Genomic DNA, 14,780 nt, shown 5'->3' on the forward strand with positions numbered 1-14,780 from the left:
TAGTTGGGCAAATGAAGGAAAGAGGAATGCTGGCAGTTAGGTTCCTGTGGCTGTTCTAGTCACCTGGCAGCCGTCCAGGCATTTGGGAGGGACTGATGGAAACACTGCAGCTGGAACCTGGGGTTGGACCATCTTTACATGTTGGTGAGCATCAGAGCGAGGAGGGACAGCCTGCGTGCCAGCAGGCTTCCACTCCAGCCTCAGCCCAGGGTCAGGCTGGCTCACGTGCTCGGCCCGCTCATCTGAAAGAGAGCCTCCAAAGTAAGAGGCAGGGGCCAAGGTGTCTGCTTTGAACCAGCCCCTGGGTTTATTTGCAACCCAGCAAACGAGGGGTGTAGACCTATGTGAATATGCATGTGTTTTGTTCCCCAAACTTCCCTTTTTCCAGATTTAAGAAAGAACTGTGGAGGAAACTCTGAAATGTATAATCATTTCTCAAATACAGCTTTGGCTGGAGAGACACTGAAACTTTGGGGAAATGATTGCAAAATTTATTTTACCTAAAGCGTAACCAGAGCCAGTTTAATAACTTTTAAATGATAATTTGCAATAGAAATAAACAGATAACTATCACTTCACTTTATTTCCTCTTATTGTTTTGAAATGTTAATTTTAAGTTATATCCTTAAACATGCCACTTTTCAAAATCTAATACAGACTCACAGTATTGTGGATATTTGAAAAATAGTACCTAAAATATACTTTGCCTGTTTCTTGTGTTTTATTTTTTATATATATATATTTTTTAATTAATTAATTTATTTATTTTTGGCTACATTGGGTCTTCGTTGCTGCACGCGGGCTTGGGCTTTCTCTAGTTGCGGAGAGTAGGGGCTACTCTTCGTTGTGGTGCACGGGCTTCTCATCGCGGTGGTTTATCTTGTTGCGGAGCACGGGCTCTAGGCGTGCGGGCTTCAGTAGCTGCGGCTCGCGGGCTGTAGAGCACGGGCTCAGTAGTTGTGGCACACGGGCTTAGTTGCTCTGCGGCATGTGGGATCTTCCCGGGCCGGGGTTCGAACCCATGTCCCCTGCGTTGGCAGGCAGATTCTTAACCACTGCACCACCCGGGAAACCCGTCTTGTGTTTCAAAGAGCTAGTATTTTATAATTTATACAACCTTTAATCCTCTCATATAGTTGTTTAATCTTATGATCTTCATTTCTTTGGCAACGAAAAGTAAAAATAATTTTACTTATGGGGTTGTTTGTATTGTTTGTGGAATTTCTTTGGTCAAACTACTTGGAAATTTTAGTACCAGGTCTTCTGAGGATACAGGCTCTTCCACCGAAGCTATGTAGCCCCTTGGAAAACTGCAGCAGTGGTGCCATCAACAAGAATAAACCCTTACACTGTAGAAAGGTCCGTAAAGGACCCCTGCAAATGGTCTAACCTTTATTCATTTTTAAAGGTTTAATCTGGGTTTCTCATGAAGACTCAGAATTCACATCGTTTTTACTTCCATTAATGTGTATTTACATAAACACATATGTCGTTGCATACATGCATGTAGAGAGATACATGTTTATGGGCTATATGTCTCCTGCTGTGAAGCCACCTTAGATAACATGATGGGAGAAGAGGGTGAAACTCACCTCATTTAATTATTAGCCATGAAACATTTCCTAATATTTAGAACCAATTATTCCATTTGGTTTTGGTTTAGGAGATTGGTCAGAATTGAAATAAACTAATGAGTCTATTTTCTTTATGTTACTTTTCATTTTTATCTTGTATCCAGTATTAACTAAGTGACTAAAATTTCTGAAGATCTTGTCTTCCTTTGTTCATGGTAGAAAGGCTTATACACCATCATAGCCTGGTTTGAAAACTTAAGAACCCAAACACTGTGTAATTCTACATTGAGCCAATTCTGGATCAGCTTGTTGAAAACATTTTAAGGAGTTTAGCAAAAGAAAATCCTGTTTCAGTGACTTTACTTTCTGATTTCCTCAGTTGTTTGAGAAATTAGTTATTTGCTAGATTTTTTTAGATGTTAAGATTAAACATTCTGAGTATCTCAGTTTCTACCAGAGTGAAAACCAATTGATCTGTTTAAAATGGAATCTTACTAGAATTAATAGGTGATTTAGATTTGAAAGATAGTATGTTCCACTACAATCAGAAATTTCCTCTTTTATACAACATACCGATTTTAAACTTTACCAACAGGTTACATTTCTGTTTTACTTTTTGGATCTGACTTTGTCCCAATGATCAAATCACCTCCAAAATTATTTATTAAAAACATAGTGCTGTGTGTTTTAGGGCTAGAAAGGACTCTTTACATTTTCCAAGTGCTTTATAGTTCATCAGGCTCATTCTTCTCAGTAACCCCATGATGAATGGTCCCCATTTGCCAGATAAGGAAACTGAGCTTCACACTGAAGCATTCACTCAGTATCATTTAACTGTCAGACTTGAGCTTAAGTCTTCTGACTCCAAGCCCAGCGCTCTTTCCTTAAGGATCTCACAGTTGGGCTTTTAAAACATATAGAACAAAACCAGACAGAACGAGTGCCTACGAGCCTTTCTAAGAAGGAAGAAATTATTCTGAACAAGAAGGCAGAATGTGTCTGGTGGGGACAGTTAATTGGTTTGGCAGAATGGAGGGGTATTCTGTGCTAAGCTTAGAGAAATGGAATGAGCAGGTGGAAATTGGGGTGGAGGAGCGAGAGGGCTCTCGGCCGACTGACCTGACAAGAGAGGAGGGGTGCCATTGTGGAATGCTGGGCTTTGCGTGTGGTGGGGAAGAAGGAGCCCATCAAAGGATGACCTTGAACAACAGTGGAGCCAGTCAGAGGTAGCCTGATTTCCAGTAAGTGTGAAGGTGTGTTTGGAGTGAGGCGCACGGTGAAGAGATTGAGGAAGAAATGTAAGAAAGGTTACAAATCATTGACCTAGTTTGCCTGGAGTTGCTAAACAAAAGCAAGTGAGTGCTTGAACTTGACAGTGAGGTTTCAAACCAGGGATGTAGGAGAACTGTCCACAGAGGGTGGAAAGACCTGCTTAGGAAGTTTCAGCTCTGAATTGCCTCTGTAAAAGCTGCTGCCACTCCATCCCTTGCCTTGTTTGTCTAAATGGAGGGAAAGGTCAGCCCTAACCGGCAGCTTTTTTCAAAGGCTTATTAGGCTTTTTAAAAAATGAAATGCAGGGGGCTTCCCTGGTGGCGCAGTGATTGAGAATCTGCCTGCCAATGCAGGAGACACGGGTTCGAGCCCTGGTCTGGGAGGATCCCACATGCCGCGGAGCAACTGGGCCCGTGAGCCACAATTACTGAGCCTGCACGTCTGGAGCCTGTGCCCTGCAACACGAGAGGCCGCGACAGTGAGAGGCCCGTGCACCGCGATGAAGAGTGGCCCCCGCTTGCCACAACTAGAGAAAGTCCTCGCACAGAAACGAAGACCCAACACAGCCAAAAATAAATAAATAAATAAATTAATTTTAAAAAAATGAAATGCAACAAATTGCAGTTGTTAAATTATAATGGCATGTCTTTCTTGTTTTGAAATATTTCCCTTTACGCAGTGACCAATGATACCCCAGGCACCTAATTCTGCTCTTGTTCTGCAGCCTGGAGTACTCGGGTACTTTGAGTTCAGTGGCTCACCCCAGCCTCCTGGTTATTTGACCTTCTTCACTTCAGCATTACATTCATTAAAGAAAGGTAAACATGATTCATATTAAGACATTAGTACTTTAACAGAAATGTTTGTATATTGATATTTTCTGTTGCATATGTTATCTTTATGATTATATATTTTAGTTTTCTTGATTCTTTTTCTCTGTATTTGTGTTAAATAATTATGTTATTTTATGGTGCACTGGCAAACAAAATTTTGTGCTATTTCAAGTATAGTCTCTTAAATGTTTAGAGACTATTATTTTTTAAAATGTAGCTTGATCACAGCGTCTGCAATGATATATTTTGCACTTCAAATTGTATTATATCATAATCTCTTTTTTTGTGTGGCATTACAAATCTTGGTCAAAGTTTTCAGTGGTTGTATTGTCAGTTGGATGTATCATAATTTAGGAATACATTTTCTTCAAGAAGTATTTCTATAAGGATGAAAGTCATGTCACATAGCATAAGCCTACTGCCAGGTTCACTATTCTCAAATCCATATATATTTTTTTACTTAGCTAAATCACGTATTATTTGAGTGTCCTACTTTTTAAATTAAACATTTTTCATGTTGCCCATTTTTTCGTGTTGCTCCATGTTCTTTCTCTATATCAGCCATGACCTTATGTCAGTTCTCTTTTAGATACTTTGATCTGCTCCTCATCTCCTTGTTACCACTCTGGTCCAAGCCCCTTTCCCACCCCTACCCTAGGCCAGTGGGTACTTAACTGGTGTCCAGTCTCGCCCCTCCTTCCTCACACTAGGGCCTTTGTGCTAGTCCTTCTTCCTGAAATGTGCCCTCTCCCTCCCCAGGGCCCAGCTGTCCACCTGTCGAACCCCTGTTCATCCTTCAGATTCCAGCTCAAATATCACCTCCACAGTCTACCCCCCTGGAGAGAGATTTGTTGTTTTCTTTTATAGCACTCAACATAGTTTGTATTTATTGGGTTGGCCAAAATGTTCATTCGCGTTTTTCTATAACATCTTATGGAAAAACCTGAATGAACTTTTTGGCCCACCCAATATGTGTATAGCTATGAGATGATTTGTTTACTGTCTGTCATCTTCCCTGGGCTGGGAGATTTCTGAGGATGGGGATCGTCTATCTTCAGTTTAGTGTTCTTTCTCCAGCATCTGGCACATAGCAGGGACTCAATCACTATTTGCCAAATGAGTGATCAGATTGATGGCCATGTCATCTTTCCCTCAGTAGGTCAGCCAAAAATATGTAGTCATCCTCCTATTACTGGATATTACATTGCTTCAATATTTTGAGAGGGTATTATAGTAGTATACTATTAATACGTCAAATAATTATATTACTGGTTATTTTAATATGTCCATTGTCTTAAGGTTTTATGCATAGAGAATCTACTGTATTCATGCTTTTCATGCAGGGGACTCTGGGAGAGGAACTCAAGCTGTCACATTAGGTGTGTCTTCTGTCTACTTGAAAGACTTTGAGCTGCACAGCTTCAGGTGACTAAGAAGGCTCAGTGAGTCAGAGTTTGAATTTTAAAAACAAAATACTACCAACTTAAATAAGCTTAAGCAGATAGATGTTCAAAAATCTTATTAGAAAACCAAATAAAGTCCTTTGAAGATTATGTATAAAAGGGTAACCTAGAGTCAATCACTAAAATGATGGCAGCATTCAAGTACTTGAGTTGGAGAAGCTATTTCAAGATTTGGAAGGATGTTTTGTTATCCAGCTGGCTTATATTGTGTGTTTATGATTCATCTTTTTCATTCAGAGGTTTCCAAAATTTTGCTTCTTTTTGGAAAAACCTTTCTAAGTATAAGATAGTAGCCTTTTTTCCTCCCTTTTTTTTTTTTTTTTTTTAGGTATAGTTGACTTACCCTTGCTTTTTTCTTTTCTTTTTTTTTAAGCAAGGAAGGTAATAAATGGATAAAAACTACTTGAAGGTACAAAACGATCCTTTTGGTCAAATCACTAATTTTCACAAATGATTACATGAAATTTCTTCTCAGAATAAATCTAGCTCAATATACCTGTACTACATTTCTTCCCTCTCTTGTGATTCTAGTTGGGTCTTATAAAATCCTGTTGCATATGAACTTTGCAAGAACTGAGTTCATTCTAATTAATAATTCTTCACCCCATTTTTGTGGGTAAACTCCCACTTAAGCTTAATGAACCATTTTTAGAAGAAAAAGACAAATTTGGAAGGATTACCTAAAATAAATCTTGCCTTGAGCATCTGGGTTTTTTTCCCCTTTTCTTTCTCCTACCCTGAAGTCAAATGGTATTTTACCTATTATTAATAGCCAATGTTAAGTAAGAGAAACACGTGCAGACTTTTTTTTTAATGGGACAGTTTGGAATGTAAATTCTAGGTCATTGTTGTGTTTCTATTGTGTACACAAATTGAGGCCTGAGGAACATTTGACACACTTAACATTTGGTATAGAGAGCTTAACTGACGAAGTGTTTAGTCTGTTGTGGTAGAAAGCAGATGTCCTGGTTCACCAAGCCACAAGCATATATAAAATACACATCTTTCCATTGCCTAAATGTTTTTTTTTTTTTAATTGCCTTAAAAATAACCAGGACACTCTCTAACATTCGTTTCTTGAAGCTAGCTGGCCATCGGTCTACAGATATTTTGAGAATGTACCATATATGAAGCATCCTGCCTGGGTGCTGTGGGGTTGCTGAGAGGGGACATCTCAGTTACCTGTGTCCTTTACCTATTGTTCTCCAACTTGGTGCTGATTCGTCAGTTGATGTCGGCCCTCCTCTTAAGTGGTGTGGGCAGTAACCCTTTTGTTATATTTCTGTCCATTATTTTCCTAGCCATTTTACCTGTATCATTTTTTATTTAGCAGTTCTATATTTTCATGTAGTTAAACCTGTGGTTCTTTTTCTTGATTTTTTTTTTTTTAGAAAAATCTAGTCACTAATTAGTTCACTTCTTTTTGAATTTTAAAGTTATTTGGCACTTTATGCTGCCTGTATTTACTTTGGCTTAAAATACAGAGCACAATTGATTTTCCTCCCTTCTTATTGGCTAATCAGTTAGCACCATTCACAGAATAAAGCTTTCTTTATCCTTCATCTTGATGATGCCTGTTTTATCACAGAATATTTTCTAATATGTAATTGGGTCTGTTTCTGTGTTTTCTCTTGGTCTAGATCCATCCCTCTTTTTATACGAGTAAATATAATTTCATTTTTTACGTTGTAAGTAGTTACCTGGTGAACTCTGGACTCCGCGTCCTCTAGTTCTGATGTTTTATGGAATATTCTTTTATATCCATCTATGCATTTGGCTGAATTTGGGTTGGAATTTTATTAAATGTTTAAGTTGACGTAGAGGTAATTGACATGTTCATAAAACTTAGCTTCCCTTTCTAGCATCACAGCATGATATTAATTTATTCAAACCTTCCTTTCAATTTTTTGTAAAAGGTCTTACACATCCCTCATTAATGGTTAATCCTTTTAAAGTGCTGAATGATTAACTGTGGGCTGGCAGTCTGTGTGTTTCAGGATCCTAGGGAAGCCCATCTCTTGTACTTCTTCACTCTTCCCAGACTGCAGAGCCTGTTCCTCTTGGAGCCTTTCCAGACAGGCCTAAAGAAAATTTGCCCAAAGAAAATTTGGTAGAGGGGTTGATATTTTTAAGTTGCTTACTTGATTTTCTTCCATCTTATGATTATTTCATTATTTGCTGTAAAAATATGTTCTGGTAAAATGTTGTTATATTCTGTTATGCTTCAGTGACCTTTTTAAAAGAGAAAATTTGCAACAAATTTTGTTCAAAAGGGATGCAGTGCCGCCTGGGGGACAAGCAGTGGCCTGGGATCTGGCAGTATCTGGTCCTTAGCTTTTGTCTGCCCCTGGCAGGGTTATAAACTTGAACAAAACATTTAACTTCTCTGTGTTTGAGTTTCTCTGTCTGTAAAGTTGGAGAGGGTGGAGGTAAGGGTAAATGCTTGTTTTACAAGGCCACATCATGTGTGAAGTATGTTGTGTGTGAATAAAATAATAGTCTGAAAATCTGTAGCAGTTTAATGAGAAAGCCATTGGCTGAAAGCACCTGAAGTAAGTACTGTGTCTGTTTTCTTAAAAGCATCTACACCAGATAGTGTATGTACCTTGACCGACCAGCAGACACAGGTCTTCCTCTTCCCTTTTCCTGGAGCACTCCATACCTGCTGTTTTTTGTGTAGTTGGCCCTCCGTATCCACAGGTTCTTTACTTCTGGATCCAGCCAATCCTGGATCGAAAATATTAGGAAAAAGAAAATTCCGGAAAGTTCCAAAAAGCAAAAATTGAATGTATCGTGTACCTGGCAACTACTTCCATAGCATTACGTTGTAATTGCAACTGTTTACTTAGCATTTACAGTCTATTAGTTGTTATAAGTAAACTAGATTTGATTTAAAGTATACCAGAGGATGTGTATAGGTTACATGCAAATACTATGCCATTTTATATAAGGGACTTGAGCATCCGTGGATTTTGGTATCCAAGGGAAGTGGGGGGCTGAAACCAATTCCCTGTGGACACCAAGGGATGACAGTACTGCATGGTGTTCTCGCTGTGGGACTGACTGCATGTCTGTCCCACCAGAATTTGAGCTGGTTTGTTCAGACAGTATTTATTGAGCGCCTTGAGGCCAAGGTTTTGTTGTCTTTCTCCTACAACTCGAACAATTTAGCTAAAAGTTTGAATGAATGACTAGTTAAAGGATACTTTACCTTGAAATTGCTCAGGTTGGAGTGATTTTGGCAGAGGGATGTTGAGTCATTTTGGATCCCCTGCCACCACCACTTCTCCTCATGCCTGGCCTTTCAGGTTCCATAGACCAGTGTGCAGGAATCACTCCCACTGGACTGGATGGAGTCCCTGCCTGGCTCATTCTTCTTACTCTTTCTTCTTGGCTTCTCCCAGTCCCCTGACACTAGAATCCTCATGGATTGAATTGAAATTCACATGATACTTAAATGTCATCTTCAAAATACACTAAATTATTAACTAAAGACGTCGTTTCCACTCCCTTCATTCACCTTTAGGAATTCCTAAACATAGTTGACAGGGAACCTGTGGCATTAGTTTTCTAAGGAACACCTTTGGAAAATACTGTTGTAATGAATTTTTTTTAATAGGAATTTTTTAGAGGAAGAAGTAATTCCAGTGTAGGGTTCCTCTACTCCACCAGGTGGCATCTGATGGTGCTGTGATTTGCTGGTAGAATTGAGTCAGGACGCAAAAAGCTCCCTCCTCCATATCCTTATTCACAAACAAAGCTTTTGCACTTTTCTGTTAGATTGTGAAACTTTGTACAACATCAAGAGGTCTGAAAAGTAGGATTTTCTTATCCTGAAAGTGACATTCTTAAAGTCATTGAAAAAACAAGGGATTGACTTCTTAGGCAAGGTTGACTCTGAAATTGCTTTATTTTTTCAGGTTCCTGGGTCTCACTCTTGGGAGTTTGGACCAAGCATTAGGTTTAACTATTCTCCGTGAATGAAACAGGTTCTAGGTCACTGGTTTTCCCACGTAATCTCATTTGTTGTCACTATACTCACTTAAAGAGGGAAATCTTTTTCTAACTAACTGCCTGTGTTCTGAGGCCCTCTGGGTACTGATTAATACACATTAGAAATTCCATACCTTTTGTTCCCATACCTAAAATTGACTTTTTAATTATGTTGCTATTATTTTAGCGAGGATGTGATCATATTTCATAGGAAATGCTTTTATTCCTATTATGACATCTCTCAAGCCTTGTAAGTGCTGCTAGATAAGCACTAAGGCCAAAAACAGACATCCCCGCACTTTGAATTAGCTTCAGCAGCATGACATTAATTCAACAAACATTTGAGGATCCACTTTGTGCTACAGCTGTAAAGAGGAGTAAAACTTGTTCCTTACCATCAGGGTGCCACCAGCTAGTGTGGCCAACAGGTGGGCTTACCCACAATGTGAGTGCAGTGACACGTCTGTGACAGGCTTCGTCGGAGCACGGAGGTGGGGCGTGTGGATCAGGTCAGGGAAGACTGGAGGTGGGGAGGATTTCCCAGGAGAATAAGGGGTCAGCTTTCAGGTAAGTGTGTAAGGAATGAGAGAGTGGAAGATAGGCGGCGTTGAGAAGAGCAAAAGGTGTGCGGAGAGCTCAGAACTATATTTAGTGCCCATTTGTAGATATTTTGATTCCTTGAACCCATGTATTTGAAAAGTTACACCATCTTTACTTTCTAATTGTCTTGTGGTATTTTCTGTCTTTTTAAAGGTATCCTGTTTTAGTAGTGTGTATGTGTGTGTTTTGATTTTTGATCCTATTTCTTCAAGGTTCTTGGGGGGTTTTGGTTTTTTTGGTTTGTTTAAGCTGAAATAAGACTCCTAGACAAAGAACCAAAAACACTAAAATCTTAGAAACCTCTCAGGGATCACCTTCTATAATAAAGTCACAAACTTATAGTGAAACGACTTGACTCGGTGCAGACAAACCCCGTTCTGGTCTCCACTTGACCACTTGTTATGCAACGTTGAGCCTGATAAGCTGATACTGGGTGGAACACTTTACCTGGATGATCCAGTCTTCAGTGCCACTCTTTGAAGTAGAAGCTGTTATTATCTCAGTGTTACTATCTCAGGTGAGGAAACTGAGGCTTGGAGGAGGTTATTAACAGCCTCCAAGACACTGTGAGGCAGGACAGTGGCTCCCCAGAGATGTCCACATTCTCATCCCCAGGACCTGTGAATATGTTACATTACATGGCAAGAGGAAATGAGGTTGCCTATGGATTTGGGTTGCTAATCAGCTGAGATTGAGAAAGGGAGATTATCCTGGATTATCTGACTAGGCCCAGTGTAATCAGAATGATGCTTAAAAGTGGCATCGAGAGGCAAAGAATAGTGTCAGAGTGATGCAGTGTGAGAAGGACTTGTCCGGCCATTACTGGTTTTGAAGACGGAAGGGGCCACAAGCCAGTGCAGGTAGCCTCAAGCCAAGGAATGCAGGTAGCCTCTAAATGGTAGGAAAGGCAAGGAGATGCATTCTCCCCTAGAGCCTCCAGAAGGAACATTACCTGCTGCACCTTGATTTTAGCCCATTGAGGCCCATTTTGGACTTCGACCTCTAGAACTGTAAGATAAATTTTTGTTTTTTTAAGCTACTAAGTTAGTGGTAATTTGTTACAGCAGAAATAGCAACTTAGGGCTTCCCTGGTGGTGCAGTGGTTAAGAATCTGCCTGCCAATGCAAGGGACATGGGTTCGAGCCCTGGCCTGGGAGGATCCCATGTGCCGTGGAGCAACTAAGCCCGTGCGCTACAACTACTGAGCCTGAGCTCTACAGCCCACAAGCCACAACTACTGAGCCCATGTGCCACAACTACTGAAGCTTGCGTGCCTAGAGCCCGTGCTCCACAACGAGAAGCCACGACAATGAGAGGCCCGCGCACTGCAGCAAAGAGTAGCCCCCACTTACCACAACTAAAGAAAGCTTGTGCACAGCAACGAAGACCCAACACAGCCAAAAATAAATAAATAAATTTATAAAAAAAATAAAATAAAATAAAATGAAAATGACTGCCTATTTGTTAAAAAAAACAAAACAAAACAAAACAAAACAAAACAAAAAGAAATAGCAACTTAATATAGTCACGTACCAGTAAACGAGGAGTGAGATAGGAATCCAGGACCACATCACTCCATCTGCCTCTGTACCCTCCGGAGGTGGGGCAGGTGGCACAATATGGTGATTCCTACCTCCTGGTCTTTGCCCATGATACTGCTTAAAATGCAAGGCCTTGCCCTAGTTATTATCTGCCTTCCTAATTTTTCAAGGCCTAACTGAAGTCCTCTGGGATTTGTAAATATTGCCCAGCCAGCATGATGTCTGGCACACTGTGGACATCAAGTGGAGATTTCCATCCACTGGCTCCCTTCTTGGAACTCCCGTTGCACTCATTGGCTGTGTCTCCCACTTAGCAACCAACGTTGTTTTCTGATTTTCCCTTAGACTTTAGTATCTTCCTAACAAGTAGTCAGAGACTGTCCTGATCAGTCATGTTAGTGGCAGATGTCCTGTGTGACCACAGCTCACCAGTCACCCCTTCTCACTGGTCTTCAGGTTCCCCATCTGCAGGATGAGGGAACTTTGCCCTAGTTGCCTCTAAAGGAAACTTCAGCTTGAAAATGCATTGGCCTTTGGCTTGTTTTTTTTAGACCTGGGAGCTAAGAATTGTTTTTATATTTGTAAAGAGTTATTTAAAAAAAAAAGAATATGTGACACCTATGCTAGACCCTAAGAGCAGCATAAGAGGGGATGGAGGAGGGATTTCTAAGCAGATGTGTTTCTTTTGGGAAGTCTTTCCCTCCCTGAGGGTGTTTTTTTTTAAAAAAAGAATTTAATTGAAGTACACACAAGGGACGTATTTGAATTGATCATTTTAATATTATGCTCTGGTTAAATGAGAACAATGGTGTGAGGGTGTTAAGTTTACTGTCATGTTAGTATATAGAACAGTGCATATTTAGTTCTATAGTTTATGTTCCCCTAAAATGATGTATTTGGAACTATATTTTTCTTTCCCTCCTCCCTAACTCACAAGAAAGAGAAAAATCACAGCTAAGGAGTTACATGTTTACTTAGAGTTTAGCAGTATTTTGGCATGTACCAGAGTGTGCATATTGTATCTCTGGTGCCCATATGCCAGATTTTTTTCTAGATAATTGCTTTGTGCTTTATATTAAGAATTTTGAGGGAGTTCCCTGGTGGTCTAGTGGTCAGGATTCAGTGCTTTCACTGCCGTGGCCCGGGTTCAATCCCTGGTTGGGGAACTGAGATCCTACAAGGCATGCGGCGCAGCCGAAAAAAGAAAAAAGAATTTTGACAGTATACAAATCTCAGAGTCAGATTTCTGTGGGAAAAAATGCAAGCCATAGCTATAGTTCATACATTGAAAACAAACATTTCTATAAACTATTGCATTTCTTTGAAGATTTTTTCATTTTGATGAATGCATTTAAAGTGTGTGAAGTGTGTGAAGTCATCATCTAGCGAATGATGATGAATCACCATGTAAATGCTGAGTAATCTTGGAGGGGCTGTTGTTATTCCTTTTTATATAATCCTGTTGTTTTCCTTTTTCTTCCTTGTCCAAAACCATGTAAAGAAGAGTGGGAAAGTAGAAGTTAATAAAAATGGCAGAGTATAGAGTAAAATGAGAATCGTTGGAAGGCTGGAAGGTACCACAATACAGGTTTGCCTTTGGGAATGTCACTACTTCCCAGAGTAAAGAAGTGAGAGAATTTTTCCCAGGGAGTAAATAACTTCTTAGCCATGCAGATTAAAAGCCATGTGACTTAATCCAGTGGTATTCAGTTTTGAAGTATTTCATGGTTTATTTGTTAGCAGTTTCCTCTATCAGTATTTTTCTTGACCTGATATTCCATTTTGTCCTATGATCCCTGAGAGATTAGCTCACATGAAAGGCTCCTGGAGAGCAGATGGCCAGTCCTGATGTAAAAATTTCCATGTTGTTCAGTTCCAGCATTTCTGCTCATTATTTCATTGTATCCTTGGGTACCTTACTTTGTAGGACACCAAGCGCTGTTTACTCTAGCCCTCTGAGAGAGAATTTCAGAAGCTCGGCAGTTTATACCCAGAGTCACAAGGTTTCGAGCCCCACCTTTTCCTTTCCGAAGGAGAGAGTGGGACACATTCTTAAAAATAATCATTCTCTGCTCTTGGATTCTTAAAAATAATCATTCACGAAAAAATCTTTGTCTTATGTATCCTTCCCAGATAACTGTCCATTATTAAGATTTACTGGCTAATGGGCTTATTATCTTAGCCTGATCTTCTTCCTGAGTTACATGAATCCTGCTTTTTCATCATTGCCACCTTGGCACAGTCCGGTAGAACTATAAGATGAACCACGGAGGTATTTAAAAATTTCCTGGTGGCTGCGTTAAAATTTAAGAAGAAATAGGTAAAATTAATTTAATAATTTATATTTTGTTTAACCCAGTGTACCCAAATTATTAGCATTTCAACATGTAATCAGCATAAAAACTATTGAGATATTTTACTTTTTTTTTTTTTTGAACTAATTCTTTTATACTTAACAGCCCCATCTCAATTCAGCTGCTAAATGTTCATTGGAAATACTTGATCTGTATTTAGAGTTTATAAAATTTACAGTTGAAAAAGTGATTTATATACCAAATATTTATATTGTTTCATTTTACTTATTTATTTTTATTGAAATATAGTTGATTTACAATATTATATTAGCTTCAGGTTACATACCCATGTTGTCTTAAACATACTTAAACATTTTCCGATGACTGAGTTGAGTATCACTTTTACATTAAATTAATTAAAATCAAATAAAGTTAAAATTTAGTCCCTCGGTTGCTCATATTTCAAGCGCTCATTAGCCACATATGGTTAGTGGCTACGACACAGGACCGTGCACTCAGGGCCTAGGCCTCATTATCCAAGTATCCCGGGGAAAACAGTTATTTCCTAAGATACTGAGTCTCCTTCCTGCAGGCACATCCTTGAGTTAACGCTTCAGAGTGTCCTCCTGGTAGTCTTGGTAATCTGGTAGTTGCTGAGTGCGAATTGTGTAGCTTTGCTTCTGGCAGGACCCTTTATTATTAACTTTAAAGCACAGTTAAAAATCTATTAGTGGAAAATAATCTGAAATATATATATATATATATATATATACATATATATGTATACACACACACATATGTACATATCTGAATCACTTTGCTGTACACTTGAAACTTATACAATATTGTAAATCAACTATACTTCAATAAAAAGAAAAAACTATTCTCTTTTGCTAACAAAAGAAACAAATTCTTGTTCTTTCTGGCATGTTTGAGAATTTTAATATTTCGCCTCACTGAGGTCTTGCCTCAGAATGTGTTTGCTTTACCTTAATACTGAACTGAAGTTTTAATACTAAAAATTGAATTTAAAGCAATGGTTTTAAGCAAAACAAAGTAGTCTGATATTAAAACTTTAAGCAGTGGCCAAAAACAAAAAACCTGAATGCACACCAGAAAGGTCACAAGTGAGCCAGATGATTCTGAATGGAAACCAGATGGAATTTCAGATCTTTCCATTCTCGATGCAGCCTTGGTGGTTGCTGCGAGG

General features: G+C 39.2%; 1 protein-coding gene across 2 annotated transcripts in view; it reads left to right on the forward strand.

Moving 5' to 3' along the window:
• Window positions 1–14,780, forward strand: part of TXNDC11 (thioredoxin domain containing 11) — a 65,877-nt gene that overhangs the window by 22,682 nt on the left and 28,415 nt on the right. For both annotated transcript variants that reach the window (XM_057528514.1, XM_007188386.2), the window contains one exon: window positions 3,571–3,664. In XM_057528514.1, the coding sequence (XP_057384497.1) occupies window positions 3,571–3,664 (94 nt within the window). The remainder of the gene's footprint in view (window positions 1–3,570; window positions 3,665–14,780) is intronic.

Source organism: Balaenoptera acutorostrata, chromosome 15 (genome assembly GCF_949987535.1).
Source record: "Balaenoptera acutorostrata chromosome 15, mBalAcu1.1, whole genome shotgun sequence".
NCBI classification, from domain to species: Eukaryota; Metazoa; Chordata; class Mammalia; order Artiodactyla; family Balaenopteridae; genus Balaenoptera; species Balaenoptera acutorostrata.